The sequence below is a fragment of the Carlito syrichta genome, unplaced genomic scaffold, assembly GCF_000164805.1.
Source record: "Carlito syrichta isolate Samal-C Ts95f unplaced genomic scaffold, Tarsius_syrichta-2.0.1 Scaffold303727, whole genome shotgun sequence".
Lineage (NCBI taxonomy): Eukaryota > Metazoa > Chordata > Mammalia > Primates > Tarsiidae > Carlito > Carlito syrichta.
The window spans coordinates 218,585-235,075 of NW_007247823.1; the positions used below are offsets into that span (position 1 = coordinate 218,585).

The 16,491-nt window shown below is 44.9% G+C and overlaps 1 protein-coding gene across 1 annotated transcript in view; it reads right to left on the minus strand.

The window, feature by feature from the left end:
• Positions 1-16,491, minus strand: part of ANTXRL (anthrax toxin receptor like) — a 62,686-nt gene that overhangs the window by 39,146 nt on the left and 7,049 nt on the right. Inside the window, exons 3-10 of the mRNA XM_008059144.1 lie at positions 16,211-16,282; positions 13,197-13,278; positions 13,054-13,090; positions 11,994-12,073; positions 11,849-11,917; positions 11,406-11,486; positions 11,250-11,310; positions 7,684-7,782 (exon numbers count right to left, since the gene is read on the minus strand). Of these exons, the coding sequence (XP_008057335.1) occupies positions 7,684-7,782; positions 11,250-11,310; positions 11,406-11,486; positions 11,849-11,917; positions 11,994-12,073; positions 13,054-13,090; positions 13,197-13,278; positions 16,211-16,282 (581 nt within the window). The remainder of the gene's footprint in view (positions 1-7,683; positions 7,783-11,249; positions 11,311-11,405; positions 11,487-11,848; positions 11,918-11,993; positions 12,074-13,053; positions 13,091-13,196; positions 13,279-16,210; positions 16,283-16,491) is intronic.

The window sequence follows — 16,491 nt, forward strand, 5'->3', positions numbered from 1 at the left end:
AAGAAAACTTCCCTCACCTCATCAATGATGTGAAAATTCAAACACAAGAGATTCAGAGAATCCCAGCAAGACAACAAATGAGAAAACCAACTCCTAGGCACATAATAATCTGCTGAACCAAGTCGGTATAAAAGAAAAAATCCTAAAAGCAGCAAGAGGAAAAAGGTCAGACTACCTATCAGGGAAGACTAATCAGAATATCAGCAGATTTATCTACAGGAACATTTCAGGCTAGGAGAGTTTGGAGTCCAATATTAAAAGTTCTCAAAGATAAGCAATTTAAACCAAAGATAACCTACCCAGCCAAGCTAAGCTTCATCAGTGAGGGAGAATTAAAATATTTCCCAAACATCCAATCCCTAAGAACTTATTCTGCCTTCAGACCACCGCTACAAGAAACTCTTAAGAAAGTATTAAACACAGAAGAAAAGGGAAAAAGAACAACAATGTTCTTCAAAAGAGTACAGGAAAAAGATTGAAAACACACACAAACCAACCCAAAAAACCAAAAGAAAGACAACAAACAAACAAGTACAACAATGACTCTATAAGAACATCATGACAAAGATAAACCCTCACATTTCAATAATTAGCTTGAATGTGACTGGACTAAATGCAACACTGAAAAGACATAGAATGGCAAAATGGATAAAATATCATGAGGCAACAATATATTGTCTCCAAGAGACTCATCTCACCAGAAAGGGCACTTACAGACTCAAAGTAAGAGGATGGGAGACAAATTTTCAGGCAAATGGAACACAAAAGAAAGCTGGAGTTGCAATCTTAATCTCAGACAAAATACCCTTTAAGCTATCAAAAACAAAAAATGAAGAAAGTCACTATATAATGATAAAAGGTTCAATCCATCAACAAGAAATATCCATCCTAAGCATATATGCACCTAACATAGGAGCACCAATGTTCGTAAAGCAGTTTATAGGCAAACTTAAAAAAGAGATTGACTCTAACACTATCATAGCTGGGGACTAATACCCCACTCATAACCCTGGACAGATCATCAAGGCAAAAAATCAGCAAGGAGATCCAGAACCTTGAACAAATGGACTTATCTGATACCTATAGAACAGAATATACACTCTACTCATCACTACATGGAAGGTACTCCAAGATCGACCACATCATTGGCCATAAGTCAAAATACACAAATTTCATATGATTGAAATCTTGCCATGTACCTTTTCAGACCACAGTGGAACAAAAATAAATATCAACACCAACAACATTTCCCCAAAGCCCACAAAGACATGGACACTAAACAGCATGATGCTGAACAATGATTGGGTCAACACTGAAATCAAAGAAGAAATTGAAAGATTCCTGGAAACAAATGAAAATGAAGAAACATCCTACCAAAACCTCTGGGATGCCATGAAGACAGTTCTAAGAGGGGAATTTATATCTCTAGGAACACACATCAAGAAAATGGAAAGATCACAAGTAGAGAGTCTAACAAATCACCTAAGAGAACTGGAAAGAGAAGACCACCAAAACCCCAACTTTAGCAGAAGAATCCAAATCACAAAAATAAGAGCCCAAATACAGGATATAGAAGACAAAAATATCATAGAAAACATCAACAAAACAAAAATCTGGTTCTTTGAAAGAATTAACAAGATTGATGGGTCCCTAGCCAGAATGACCAGGAAAAAGAGAGAAAAAGCCCAAATAAACACAATCAGAAATTCAAAAGATCAAATCACAACTGACCCTGAAGAAATACAAAAGATTATCAGAGTTTACTATGTACATTTATATGGAAACATACTTGATAACCTAGATGAAATGGAGAACTTTCTGACATCACACAACCTACTCAAGTTGAAACAAGAAGACACTGAGACACTAAATAAAATAACAACAACCCAGGAAATAGACTCTGTCACACAAAAACTACCTACAAAAAAAAGCCCTGGAATGGATGGCTTTCCAGCAGAATTCTACAAAATGTACAAGGAGGAGTTGACACCAATCCTACTGAAAGTATTCCAGGCAATTGAGAAAGATGGAATCCTCCCCAAATCATTTCACGAAGTTAACATCAAGCTGATACCTATACCGGGTAAGGATCCAACAAAAAAAGAGAACAGGCCAATATTCCTTCTGAACTTAGATGTAAAAATCCTCAACAAGAGTCTATCAATTGGATCCAAAAACAAATCTCAAAAATCATCCACCATGATCAAGTAGGCTTCATCCCCAGGATGCGGGGCTGGTTCAACATTTGCAAGACCATAAATGTCATTAAATAGATGAACAGATGTAAAAACAAGAAACACATGATTATCTCATTAGATGCAGAAAAAGCTTTTGATAAAATCCAGCATCCCTTCTTGATAAAAACCCTCAAACACATAGGTGTAGAAGGAACATACCTCAAAATAGTAAGTGCCATCTACAACAAGCCCACAGCTAATATCCTGTTCTGTTGCCAAACGGACAGAAACTGGAAACATTTCCCCTGAAAACTGGAACAAGACAAGACTGCTCACTCTCACCCCTTTTGTTCAATATTGTTTTGAAAGTCCTAGCTCAGGCAATTAGACAAGAGAAAGAAATCAAGGGTATCTAAAAAGGAAAAGATGAAGTCAAGTTATCCGTCTTTGCTGATGATATGATCCTATATCTTGAAAATCCAAGTAAACCTGTCAAAAACCTGCTTGCACTGATAAAGGACTTTGGCAAAGTCTCAGGGTACAAAATAAATGTGCAAAAATCAGTTGCATTCCTATATACCAAAAACAAGCAGGCAGAGATCCAAATAAAAAGCACAATCCCATTCACAATAGCCATAAAAAAAAAAAAAGAAATACCTCGGCATCTTCCTAACCAGAGAAGTGAAAGACCTTTACAATGAGAATTACATAACACTGCTCAAAGAAATCCAAGAAGACACAAACACATGGACAAATATCCCATGCTCATGGATAGGAAGAATCAACATTGTTAACATCCTACCAAAGGCAATCTACAGATTCAACGCAATACCCATTAAGTTACCAACATCATTCTTTTCAGATCTGGAAATGACAATGCAGATATTCATATGGAAACATAAACGACCACGAATAGCCAAAACAATTCTTAGCAAGAGAAACAAAGCAGGAGGTATCACACTTCCAGACTTCAAACTTTACCATGAGGCTACAGTAATCAAATAGCCTGGTATTGGTACAAGAACAGGCATACAGATCAATGGAATAGGATAGTGATTCCAGAAGCAAAGCCTTAATTCCCCAACCAACTCATCTTTGACAAAGCCTCCAACAGCAACCACTGGGGAGAGGAGAATCTATTCAGTAAATGGTGCTGGGAAAACTGGCTGACCACATGCAGAAGATTGAAACAGGAGCCCTACCTGTCACCATCCACAAAAATTAACTCTAAATGAATCAAAGACCTAAACGTAAAACCTCAAACTATAAGAACCTTAGAAAACGCAGGAGACACCCTTAGGGAATAGGAACTGGTTCCCAGTTCCTATTCAGAACCCTAAAGGCCAATACCTTAAGAAATAAGATAGACAAGTGGGACCTCATCAAATTAATGATCTTCTGCAAAGCAAAAGAAACCATCAAGATAGCAGGGAGACAGCCCACAGAAATGGAAAAAATATTTGCCAACTGTATATCTGACAAAGGCCTAACATCTAGGTTGTACAAGGAACTCAAACACACCGAAGGGGAAAAAACAAACAGCCTCTTCAAAAAGTGGACAAAAGACATGAATAGACACTTCTCAAAAGAAGATATACAGGCAGCCAACAGACACATGAAAAAGTGCTCAGCCTCACTCATCATCCCAGAAATGCAAATCAAAACCCCATTGAGATACCACCTAACTCCTGTCTAAGAATGGCCATCATTAATAAAACAAACAACAACAGATGCTGGTGAGGATGTGGAGAAAAAGGAACTCTTCTACACTGCTGGTGGGAATGCAAACTGGTACAACCTCTCTGGAAAACAGTGTGGCGATTTCTGAAAGAACTAGAAATTGACCTTCCATATGACCTAGCAATTCCCCTATTGGGAATATATCCGGAAGAACTCAAATTATTCTACAAAGAAGATACCTGCACACGTATGTTTGTTCCAGCTCTATTCACAATAGCAAAAACATGGAACCAACTATATTGCCCATCAAAGCTGGACTGGATAAAAAAAAAAGTGGTACATATACACAATGGAATATTATGCATCCATAAAGAAGGAAAAATATATGGACTTTGAAGCAACCTGAATGAATTTGGAGTTGATCATACTCAGTGATTTATCACAGAAACAAAGAACACAGTTCCATATGTTCTCACTCATGAGAGGATCTTGAACAATTATAATGCTATAAGAAAGTGATTGGAAGTATTGGAAAACTGTTGGGTGGGGGGAGGTGGGATTGGCAGTTGAGGGAAACTGCTAAGGGAGGGAGGGGCATACCTCATCAACAAGGATACCTGCATGATCAGTGTTTGTATACCTAACCATATCTTTATAATAAATATATTATATCTTTATAATAAAAATTAATTTAAAAAAAGAGAAAACAAACAAGCAAAAATCTTGGCAAATTGAGCCAGGGAAATCTATACTTGTGTACCTAATAATAAAAACTATCACAAAAGTCTCTGCAAAAACACAACCTAGCACAAAGACCATTATAATCTTACACAAAAAATACTTCTGCAAGGACATCTGTCCAGCAACAGCCTGTCCAACCTCAGATTGGTGTCACTCTTGTTATTGATCTTTGTAGCCAAGGATAATTATCTCAAATCAATTATGTAATCCTCTTAATTTTTCATTTAAAAACCCATGTCTTCCTTTACCTCTCTGAATACGTGTATAGTTGATGCTGGCACATTTATTCCTACTGCAACGCTCTACTCCTGAATAAACATAATTTTCTTTTACTCCACCCTCCCTCTGTTTGTTATTTAGGTTGACACATGAAAAGGAATTTCAGTAGGTCTATTTAGAGTATTCATGCAGATAGAGTTTATAAGGCACATGGCACAATATCTGATATAAAAAGTGCTCACTAAACATTAACTGCTGGGAGCCAAAATCTATAGCTACATGGCTGAGGCCTGTAAAGGCCCATCTGGAAGATCGCCTCTGACATAGGATATCACTTATACCTATAATATTGGCGTGTGATTAGTGACCAGTGTGCATACATGGCAGTAAAACTTATAAGTAAATCTCAGTACACCTGATGGAAAGTGCACAGCAGAATTATTTTTCTCTGTCTTTCTAAGTTTTACTTCTTTCTAGATATTTTTTAACTTCTATTTCCTGGTAGACTGGTTAGTTAGCTCTTGTTCCCAAAGGCAGTTTCTCCTAGGATTAAGATTAGAAACTAAATTACCATAATAGTTTTATTGCCCTGCCTCTAGTCAGGCAGGACGTTTTTCTAGTTTCGTTACATGCCGAAACTCTGTTTGCTTCAGCCCATGGCCATTGTCATGGTAACCATGCAGTCCATTATCCAAGAGTGTGACAGCTACTATTTGATTTTTAGAATAGACTTGTTTGGATAAAACATACATTTAAGACGATACAATTTCCATCGAAAAGATTTAAACAGTAATAAGCATTCATAGAAAACTTTTGAGTTTTGTTTAAGCTTTCAAGTTTCCTTTTCTCAGATTATGACTTTAGTTCCTGTTCCTGTAGGCCAATTTTAAGATCCTTTGATTAGTATACCGAAATTTTCCCAACGGTATTGTTTTTGCTTCTAATATGACAATAGGAAATTTTGCACGTAGCCCTGTATTAATATACTAGGAAAAAAGATTTAAGTTTTGGGTTAAAGTCGTAGTTTTATTAGAATAGAATGAGAATTATAGTGTTATGATTTTAAAATCATACGTCAATGATAATTATAAGATTTAATGATAAGGTATTAGCTTAATAGGATATAGCATAGTATTAAAGGCCAATCATTAGATTGTATAAAAATTAAAGTTTAGACATAGGAAATTCACTTAAGTCATGGTTAGGTTTTATAGTTTAAGAATAAGTTTTGTTATAGAATTACAGGACACTATGTTGAATCATAATAGGTCAATGGAGTAAATAAAAATTAAGTCATTTAAGTAAACTTATAGATTATAGTATAGTGTTAAGTTGATAATATCAATCATTAAAAAATATTAGGAGTCAGTGAACTTGGATTGAACCTAGAGTTAACTTAGAAAGTTTTTGTATTAAATCAGGGTTTAGAACAAAGAGTATAATATGAATGATTTATTGAACACTATGGAAGACATTTTGAACGAACTGTATTGAAATTGTGCACTGTGACCTTGATGTGAGTTTTGTGAAGCACGTCAGGCATCATGGAGTTTGAATTGTTTGCTCGAAACTTGCAAGTCTCGTGATGGTCTTGTGATGCATGGTTTGTAAAGCACGGAATTTGTACGCCCCTAGCAAGTGATTATCACACTGCTGGAGGGTATAGAAAATGGTATATAAGTTGGAAAAGATTTGAATAAAATTGGCTTCAGTCCTGATCAGACTGTTCCCAGAAGAACTGCCTCCGAGTGGTCTCTTCTCGCCGTCCAGATTCTCCGGTGCGGGTCCTAACCCACCCTTGGTCAGTGCTGGTCACCGACAATTAACTTAGGGAGGGGCTGCTCAGTCCCTTTGTCTCTCTTGAGAAAGTACAGGCCAAGGCAAACTTAATTCCATGAGGCCAACTACTCAACTCTGCCAAGTGGGAATGTAGCAATGACCCCCTGCCCCATTCTTTGTACTCAGGAAAAGGAGGAGAGATGGTTGAGAAGCATCCTGAGGGTGGGGGGAATCATACTAGGATGAACAGTTGGTCCCAGAATAAGACATCATTGAACATCATATGATCAGATCAAACAAATGTATCAAGGGGCCAAGAAGGAGAGTTGAGGAGGCTGCAGAAACTCCAGCTGGAGCCCAGGTCCTCAAGGGAGAGAGCACACCTGCCTCAGTACTGAGGGCATGTCTACCTGGTGTGTGCTTCCTCAGGTCACTTTCCACTGCAGAGTGGCCTCTGATACCTAAGTATTGCCAAACAGTAGGGCATTTAGACAATTATAAAACCCTTCCAAGCACCAATCGCTCCACATGTGTGATCTTACTTAGTGCAACTAACACATGGCTCCATTTTACAATAGAGAAAATAGAGGCTCTCAATGAAACACTCAAGTGTCAAGTGTCAAGGTGACATAGGCAGTGTGCCTGAGCCAGGGTTCTAGGGCCCAGGCCTGGTAGCCAGCATCCTTCCACAATCTAATAATAATATTCCCTCCTGGTAAGATTCTGGTGTACCTGGCCAGGCTCAGATGCTGGGCTGCCCCCATTTCCCAGGAGCAGACATGGACTCCCCACAGGAAAGGAGAGCTGAGGGCAGACTCAGCCTCCAAAGTCAGTCTGGCTGATGGTGAAGCCCTGATCTGAGAGGTTCTCAGGGTACTGGGGTATTTATTATGTCCCTGCTTGGCAGATGAAGGGAGTGGGGGCCAGACTTCCCGCTAGGGCCCTCCTTCCACTTGTCCATGCTGCCTCTAACCCTACAGTGTCCACAGTGAATGGTCAGCAAGGGTTGGGAGGCCTGGATGACTGCAGGAAGAGGAGGGAGTGTGTGGGCAGTTTGCAACTCAGTGGCACCAAGGGGACAACTTACCAATGATATTGTTTTTGCTGAAATTGAATCTGCAGATAACATCATCCTGGTTCTTTATGTTATGAAAGCCACTTCCATGAATAACCACGTCATAGGATTCTGTAAGAATGACATTCAAAAGTCTCAGTGAGAAAGAGCTGAGGGCTGCATGGACAAATGGTGAAAGTATATGGGTTTTCATTGTATAATGCTTTCCACTCCACTGTAGGTTTGGGAATTTCTACGATAAAGAATTAGAACTGAATGAGAAAATTATGCCATGGTCACAGACAACCAGATGTGGTACATTCTGGGTGATGAGTGGCTTAGGAGAAAGAAAGACCAAAGCCAGAGGTAGCAGTCAGTTGGGAATGCTTTAAGGGCGAGGCACCCTGTGTCACTTCAAAGGACATGTCACCTTCCTCAGCCTTAAGGCCTTAAAGCTGAGGAAGGACTTGTGTAATGCCTGGGACGCACTGGAGCCTTTCTCTGTATACATGGGGCTCAGGACATAGCCTGGACCTTGAAGAGCCTGGTAGTCCTGCTGAGAGGACTCAGACATCTCAACCAGGTTGAGGTGAGGAAAGGGGCCAGCTCAGAGCCCTCAGCCTCTGTGTGAAGGAGATGCTGAGGACAGGCCTAGGGCAGGGAGGCCAGCACAGACCTCTACCACACCGGGTGTGAGCCCAGGGGTTGAATGGTGGAGGCTGGGCCTCGTGCTTGCCCTCCCTTCCTTCTTCCTTCCTGGACTCCTCCGCATACTCCTTGATTCTTGGTGATAACCTGGTGAAATGACTTATTCTATTGCATTTGGGATCCAGGGTCTTCCTTGGGATTTTCATGCAGTAGACTGTCACCCTGTGTGGGCAGCTTTGTATAAGTCAGCCAACAGCTGACAAGTCAGGGCTGTGACCACTGGGCTTTATGGATGGATACAGTGTGCTGAGTTGATGGGGAGAGGGCACCTGTCACCTCTACTCAGCTACCACAGGGAGGTGTGATGACTCACATCAGGAGGAGTGGGCTATCAGGCTGGCTGCATGACTGGGCTGCTTTAAATTCAGAGAAACCAGACTCTATGGGAGAGGGGGCTCTCTACCTCACCCCCACCCATCACTGCAGCCCTTGACCCACTCCCACCCTTGCACAGCATGGGGAGGGAGGCAGGGTGAAGGGGTAGAGCCCAGGATGAGAGAGAGAAATATCACACCAGTTTCTGTTTCTGGGAACAACCAGCCTCCAGTCCTGTGCCCGTCACTGCCCAGCCCACTGCCTCACTGCTCACAACAGAACCAGCAGTGCCATTTCTGTCCATGGGAGGCACCATCGGAGCTTGTTGGCATTTGGCCATTTGCCCCAGGTTGCATGCCCACAGGGAGCAACGCTCAGACATGGACAGTATGTTTGTCACCATAGCCTATTGCAAGGACACCTTGCAGTTAGGAACATGGAGGCTAGAACCCAGCTGCTGGTCTGGGTTCAGCTGCATTCAGTTGTGTGCTGCCCCCGTAAAGGAAGGGCACTTGGGCTTCTTTTTCTCTCCAGCAGCCACAGCTGTGCAGATGCCAACGATGCAGGGACCCAGACTGAATAGACAGAGCTCATTACAGAGAGGGCATCATCATCACAGGACTGCAGAGGGATGTCCTCATCACTGATGCAGGGACCATGGCTAATGAGAGGGTATCCCTGTCATATCCCAGTTCTCAGGGACAGGTGTTCAGATTGAACCACTAGAGTGATATGAGCCATGGATGTTTGTGTGGACACCTTTGTCAGGCAATGGAGGGTTCCTTCTCTTCCTAGTGTGATGTGAGATGTTGGATCGTCCCCAATTCTTGCTCTTCATCCATTGAGATAATCACCTCGTTTCTCTTCCCCATTTTGTTGATGTAGTAATTTACACAGATATTTCAAACCCCAAGTCAGCCTTGCATTTTGGGATGAGCCCCAATGGCTCTTGTCCTATTTCATATTTGGCTCCATTATATGTGCTAGTGTTTCCCCGAGAGCTTTTAGCCTACACATTTTTTTCTTGTTTTATAATGAAAATTATTGTTATAACAAAAGAATAATTGCACACATATACCCACTCCATCACCCCTCGCTTGTACGCCCCACACTAATGTGCACTAACATATACATCCAATACACCCAATACACATGCAGGCCACACATTCACACCCATTAACCCCATACACACTTGAGTACAAACACACAGCATACACACCATATACCATATACACAGACATATACTACACACCACCCACATACCACATATGCACACAGGCATCACATACACAATACCTACATACATAAATCACACACACCATGTGCACACCATACACCATACAGACCACTCCACATATGAATACCACACACAGCCATGACTCTCACACACCCCTATGCAGCACACACACCTCATATACCATACCCACACACTCCATACACCATACATAATCCACACATCACATAAATACCATACATGTCACGCACCCTCATAAACCCCATACCACACATACTATCCCCACATACCCACCATCAAATGTACACACCAACTATACATATACACTCCCCAAACAAACAATTTCCTCCCACACACACCACACACACACACAAAGTAACCTCACAGGGACACTCGCAAACCACATGCCTTCTATAGTGCACACACACACACACACACCCCACCTAAACCCTACACACGCCACACACACTTAAACTCCAAACACGAATTCACAAAAAATGCCAGACACACAGCACACATCCCATAAACACACACCACAGACATCACATACCTACACAAACTACATGCACTCATACCCAACACACACATACCACACACATCAGAGACATGCCACATACCACACACATAGGCAATACACTCATCACTTCTTTCACACAACACACTCACACCACACACCCACACATGCTACACTCACACACCAGACATTCTCCCTACATGCACTCTCACAACACCCTCAAGCCACATGCCACATATCCTCCGCACACACACCACACACATATGCATATATGGCCCCCTGACATTCACACCCTCACACACATACAATACACACCTCCTTATTCCCCACATACAACACACACATATATAATACCCATACCATACCACACATCCTTACACATACCCTACACATACCACATTTACAGTGCATACACACATACCATATACATATTGCACACACATTTATACAACATCCACCACATGCACCTATATCACACTCACCTGCAATATACCACATACACCAAACTACTACATGCATACACATCCCCCCACATAACACACATATCAGTTTCTCAATATACACACACCACAACCTTCCCACACATACTACACTAACATAAACTACATACACACATACCATACACACATCCTATATGCCAAGACACACCATACAGCATGTACAAGCAACACACTCACATACTCCCCCAAGCACATCCTCTGCTACACTATCAAACAAATGCACACACTTCACACACGCACATGCACATACTATGCAAATACACACACTTCAATACACACACTTACATATGCACTCTTCTGGCTGCCACAGTGACTCCTTAGCTCTTACCTCCCGCACACGCAGTGGCAGGTTCCACGGACAAAACATCAAGACAGGTCTTTGAAATGAGCTGGAATGGAGACAGGGTTAGAATGGGACAGGGAGTGTGAGCCTCGGGGCACTGGTGGCAGGTCGCCCACACCCTTTTCCATCAGCCCCACTTACCTTGTCAATAGTGTTTTTCATGGCTTTGAAGCCATTTTCCACTGCAAACATGTGCTCTGGGCTGTCTGCAATTGCTTTTATCTACATGAGAGAAGAGGTGACTTGGACTCCCCAGCCAGAGTGGGGTATAGCAGGTCCCCAGGCCCAGGAGGCAGTATCTTGCCCTCAAGCCATGGGGACAGCAGAATGTCACACTCCTAGGACCCAAGTCTTGCTCCTGCCAGCAGCCCGGCCTCAGGGAGAAGAGAGCTCTTCCACCCTCCTCTCTGGTGTGGTGGTATTTATAAAACATGGTGTGATTTACTCCTGCAGTGTCCCTGGACTGGCCCCAATCCCTTGGACAGGTTAGAAGACCATCCTCTGGGTGGCCCTGGGAAAGCCACCTGTGAAACCTTTCCCCAACTGGGCTCAAGAGTGGCACCTGGCTACCTGCTATGAATTACCTGTTCTCTCTTAAACCCGGCCACACCCACGGTATAAACGGTTGCCCCCATGGTCCGAACATGGTTTGCCTAAGACAAAGAAGGTATAGAGTTAAAATCACCAAAATATATGGGGCAAATGCTAGTTAAGATAGACTGGACTCACCAGGTCAAGAGTGTCTTCAAATGCAAATTTATCCAGTGTTCCATCAGTCATAGCGATAATCATGCTAGAAACATTGTGGCCTGTAGAAAAAGTGGAAGTGGCCCATTTCACAAGGGCACCAGGAATGACCACCACAGTATTGACCGCTTCAGAGTGTGGCCAGGTGCTCCCTGCTCATCGTCTTGGGGAGAGGTTGCCCATACCCAAGAACGCATCACCCAGAGACTCCTAGAGTGAGACAGGGCCTCCACCTAGGACCTATTTTACAGATGGGGGACTGAGCCAGTTCAGGGCCCTCCTGGCCATGATGCCCCAACTCTTGCTAACCACCAGACTGTACAACCTTTGCCTGAAGGGCAGCTCCAACCATGACTTGACAACAATTAGCCTGTTCTACAAATAGAGGAAGGAGCAGCCAGACCCTCCTGTAAAAGGCAGGCTCAGAGAGGCACCATAGGGGCTGGGCTCCTGCTATGGGCAGAGCCTGCAGGCAGTCCTTCTGGCATCGTTGGGCCCAGTGATTCAAGACTCCAAGTCAGAGGCATCAGGGCAGGGGACCCACCTCAACCCCTTTCTCCACTAGTCCCCACCTCCTTCATGACAAAATCTGCAATCCCACAGTAGAGAAGGGAGTCACTTGGACCGTGGACAGTGTTTTGCACTATTTGAGACACAGTGAGGAGATGCAAGCCACTCACTTAAAAAAAATAATGGGGAAAGGAAAAGGAAGACAAAGTTGTGTCAGCAAGAGGGAAACCAGCTGCTTTTTCTCAAGGGGCCTTTAGCTCTTCTTGTGTCCTTTTCACACAGCCCACCTGTAGAACAAGCAACTTGCATTTACAGAGCACACACACGATCGTATGCAGTTCTCAGAGCATTGTGGGGGCAGGGTTCACTATGCTCATTACACAGGGAGCAACCTGGAGCTCAGAGCAGTGAGCAACCTGCTCCAAGTTCAGAGCCAGGCAGGGCCGAGGTGAGATCTGCACACAGGCTTCTCTGAGCCCCATGCCTGCCTCGGGCTCCAGACCTGACCATGATGCAGTCAGCAGGCTCTTACCTCCTCCAGAGTTGGTATATTCAATCTGCTGTATTGCCTGCAAGGAAGTGGAGAAATCTTGAGTGTGAACAGAGAGATGACCCCAGTACTATTCTAAGAACTAGTAAACTAGAAAAGTTTCTCTGAGCTCTAGTGGTTTATACCTTTTCAAATCCTTTCTGCATGTATGTGTGTCCCTCAGGTATCACTTTCCGAAGTTTTTCAAGACCCTTTCTTATTTTTTCTCTGAAAAAAAGGGGAGAGTTAAGGTAGAGAGGGTTTGACTCTTAAGAAACAGCTCCCAGGCAACCCCTTTGGGTTCCCTCACAGAAGGTAGCTTTTCTGTCTTCTTAATAAATCCTGTTTTCTCAAAAAAAAAAGAAAGAAAAAAAAGAGAAGAGAAGAAACCGCTCCCAAGCTATCCCAGAGACATTGTCCGCTGTGCTGGCCCACCTGGAAGGAAGAAGGGACCAAGCAAGTACTCTGTCATTGCCGTTCTTCATCGTGGTTTTGATAAGAGTTCAAGGACTCTGAGCTCATACCTGTCTCAGGGACCACGGGCCTCAGGAAAGTCAGCAAAGACCCTACCTGGATTGTTCAGGGTGAGAGTGGGAGCTTCTCATGGATGAACCACTTAGAGTGAGTCCTTCCCAATGGACAGGCATTCCTAATCCCAACGCTGATCCTAACCCTAACCCTAACCCTAACCCTAACCCCAATCCAGGGATATACAACTGCAGTCAGGGACTCAAAATGGGCCTTGCCAACATAACCCAAACCATAACACTAATCCAGAGATGTGCAACTGAGAGTTAGAAACTGACAATAGGACCAATATTCTACTTGTAGTCCTAATCCTAGTCTGAACCCTGACCCTCAACCTAGCACTAACCCTAACCCGAATCCCAAAGGCCCCTTTGTGTTGGTCACTCTATCGCTCAACAGATAGGACTGAGTTTGGGAAAGGTCATCCTGCTAAGTTCCTAGCCCTGCATCTAGCCCCCAGGGCCACAGATCCTGGCTCAGTCTCCCCATCTTCCTTTACCCTGTCAAAGGAAGTAGCAAATCTGCTTAATTAGAGTGCCAGGACTCCTTGGTTTCCTGTGCTCCTGAAACAAAAAGACCAAAGGCCTAGAGAAGCGGTCCTGAGGCTGTGCATGCAGGCGGCTGAGCACTGATCTGCAGGCTGGCTTGGGGATGTGGCCTGTCAGCCACTGTTAAAGCAAACAGGACATGCTGGGGCAGGACTGGGACAGGAAAGGGGGGTTCTAGGTTCAGGCTAACGCAACGTGACAGGCTGAGCCAGCACAGCAAGGTTGAGCAGAGCATGGACCTTGAAGGCTGAGAGCCCTTCCTCAGGGGAACTGAGAGTTCTGCCTGATCCTGCCCAGTCCTGTCCAGAAAGGGAGCAGACAGGTCCAGACATGCCCAGCAGAGGCCACACCAGGCCCTGCCCAGCCCAGCCCCCTCCTCTTCTCCTGCCATGTTTGCAGAATTTCAGTTTTGTGGGCCGCATCCTTAAATGAGCTGGAAACCTCAACCTCTGGTACAGGATCTTGTTGGCTGAGCTTCCCTCTGGGCTGAGCAAGCTCTCCCTGGTGCTGCCCCTCCAGCCCAAGCCACGCCCTTCTCCAAGCTCTGCACCTGTAAAAACACCAGGCCCCTGGATCCCCCAGCAAACTGTCCTGCTCTCCTCCCTAGTACTGTCTACCTCTCACCATCTCATCCTCATCTTCAATCCTGGTGCCTTCTGGCCCCTCTGCATCCTCCAGCACCCAGAGAAAAACCATCTGGTCTGGGACTGACCATCCTCAGCCTGCCCTGTCCCCACTAGCAGAAAGGGCCCAGAAAGCACCACCCTGGTCCTAGCCCAGAGGCTCAGCAAAGTTCCAGGAAGTTGGGCACTTTTGGGAACAGTCAATCCCTGGCTACGCCAAGCTTCAGCAAGGATCTTGGGGCTCCTCAGAAGTTGACAGCTCTGGGGACCTGAACTCTAAGCTGTCGTGCCCCCCGAACACAAACACACACACACACACACACACACACACACACACACACACACACACACACACACACACGATTTCACATCTTTTCCCCTGAGCCCCATCCCTTAGGAAAGACAGCCCCACCTTACTCCCCAGAGACGTCGAGAACATCACATCAGAAGCTCCCCCACACCTGGCATCTCGGGCTGCACACTGCAGGAGGCACTGGTCTTTTTCTGGCCATGTCCAACTTCTGCTTCCTCTCTGGGCCACCCACCAGAGCCCTTCCCCATGGATTTGCTTTCTTCCCACCTATAGCCCCTCGAGTCAGTCTATCCCAAGCTCACAGCACAGGATGCACAAATACAAGCCTCCTTCTAGGTCATGGAGCAGCAGCCCCTTCCCCTTCATCCCTTTGAAGTTGCAAATGAGTCTAGGCACCCATCCAGTGCTCCGTGTCCTCACCCCTCTTCTGTGCTTCATCCTGTCTGAACCACTTCCAATCAAAGTATCCTTCACTCACCACCCAGCCAATCAGGAGCTCTGCAAGACCCCTCTACACACACACACACACACACACACACACCACACACACACATACACACATACATTAAGCACCCTTCTGGGCCACCTCCAGGCACAATCCTCCCCACCCTACCCACCCCTGCCTTGCTCCTTCTTCCTCACTCCAGCTCCCCAGCCTGACCTAGTGCTCAGGATATCCTCATGGGCTACCCTGTCTGGGACCCACAAGGGAACCAAGCTCCCCTGCACTAAAGCCCCCAGCATTTCCCCTGACTCTGACCTTATCTCTCTTCTCCACTGGCCAGGGCCGAGAGTGACAAGCACAGAGCAGTGCCTGGCACAGGCACGTGTTCACAGGAACCCATACAGCTGCCCCACCAGGTCTCTGGACCCCAGAAATCCTCACAGCCACCTCCCAGGGAAGGAGGTAAAGCAGAGAGAGGGCAGGGGATGCCAGGACTTTGGGACACAGGGATCTGTGGGTACCGACAAAGCCAGAGGTCAGATGGGACAGGGGAGCTGTGGCTGGAGCCAGAGCAGGTATGAAGGGTGTCCTGGCTGGCCCACCACCTGTGCTGGCATGCTCCCGTTCAAGGTATTAGGGAACCCTCAGCTCCCTGGGGTCTCCTGTGGCTCAGCCCACCTTGGAGGTTTGAAGTAGCACTTACCTGTCTGAGGTGAGTGGCATAACGATGTCACTTTCTGTGGAGTAGGTGATGAAGGACATCCGCATATTTGGGCTGGGGAGAAATTAGGTGCTGCTGAGAAGCTATAGGCCTAGGCCCCAACCCAGGAAGTGGGGGAGGGCCAGCTTCCCAGATCCCCACTCAAACTCTTCCACTTTGGGGTCCATTGCTGGCCACAAGAGGTTCAGATAAATTTAGTAAAGGAATCTGAGGCCTCTGGAGATGTGGGGTCCCATGGAAGAGAGACAGGATGGCAGCCTGCT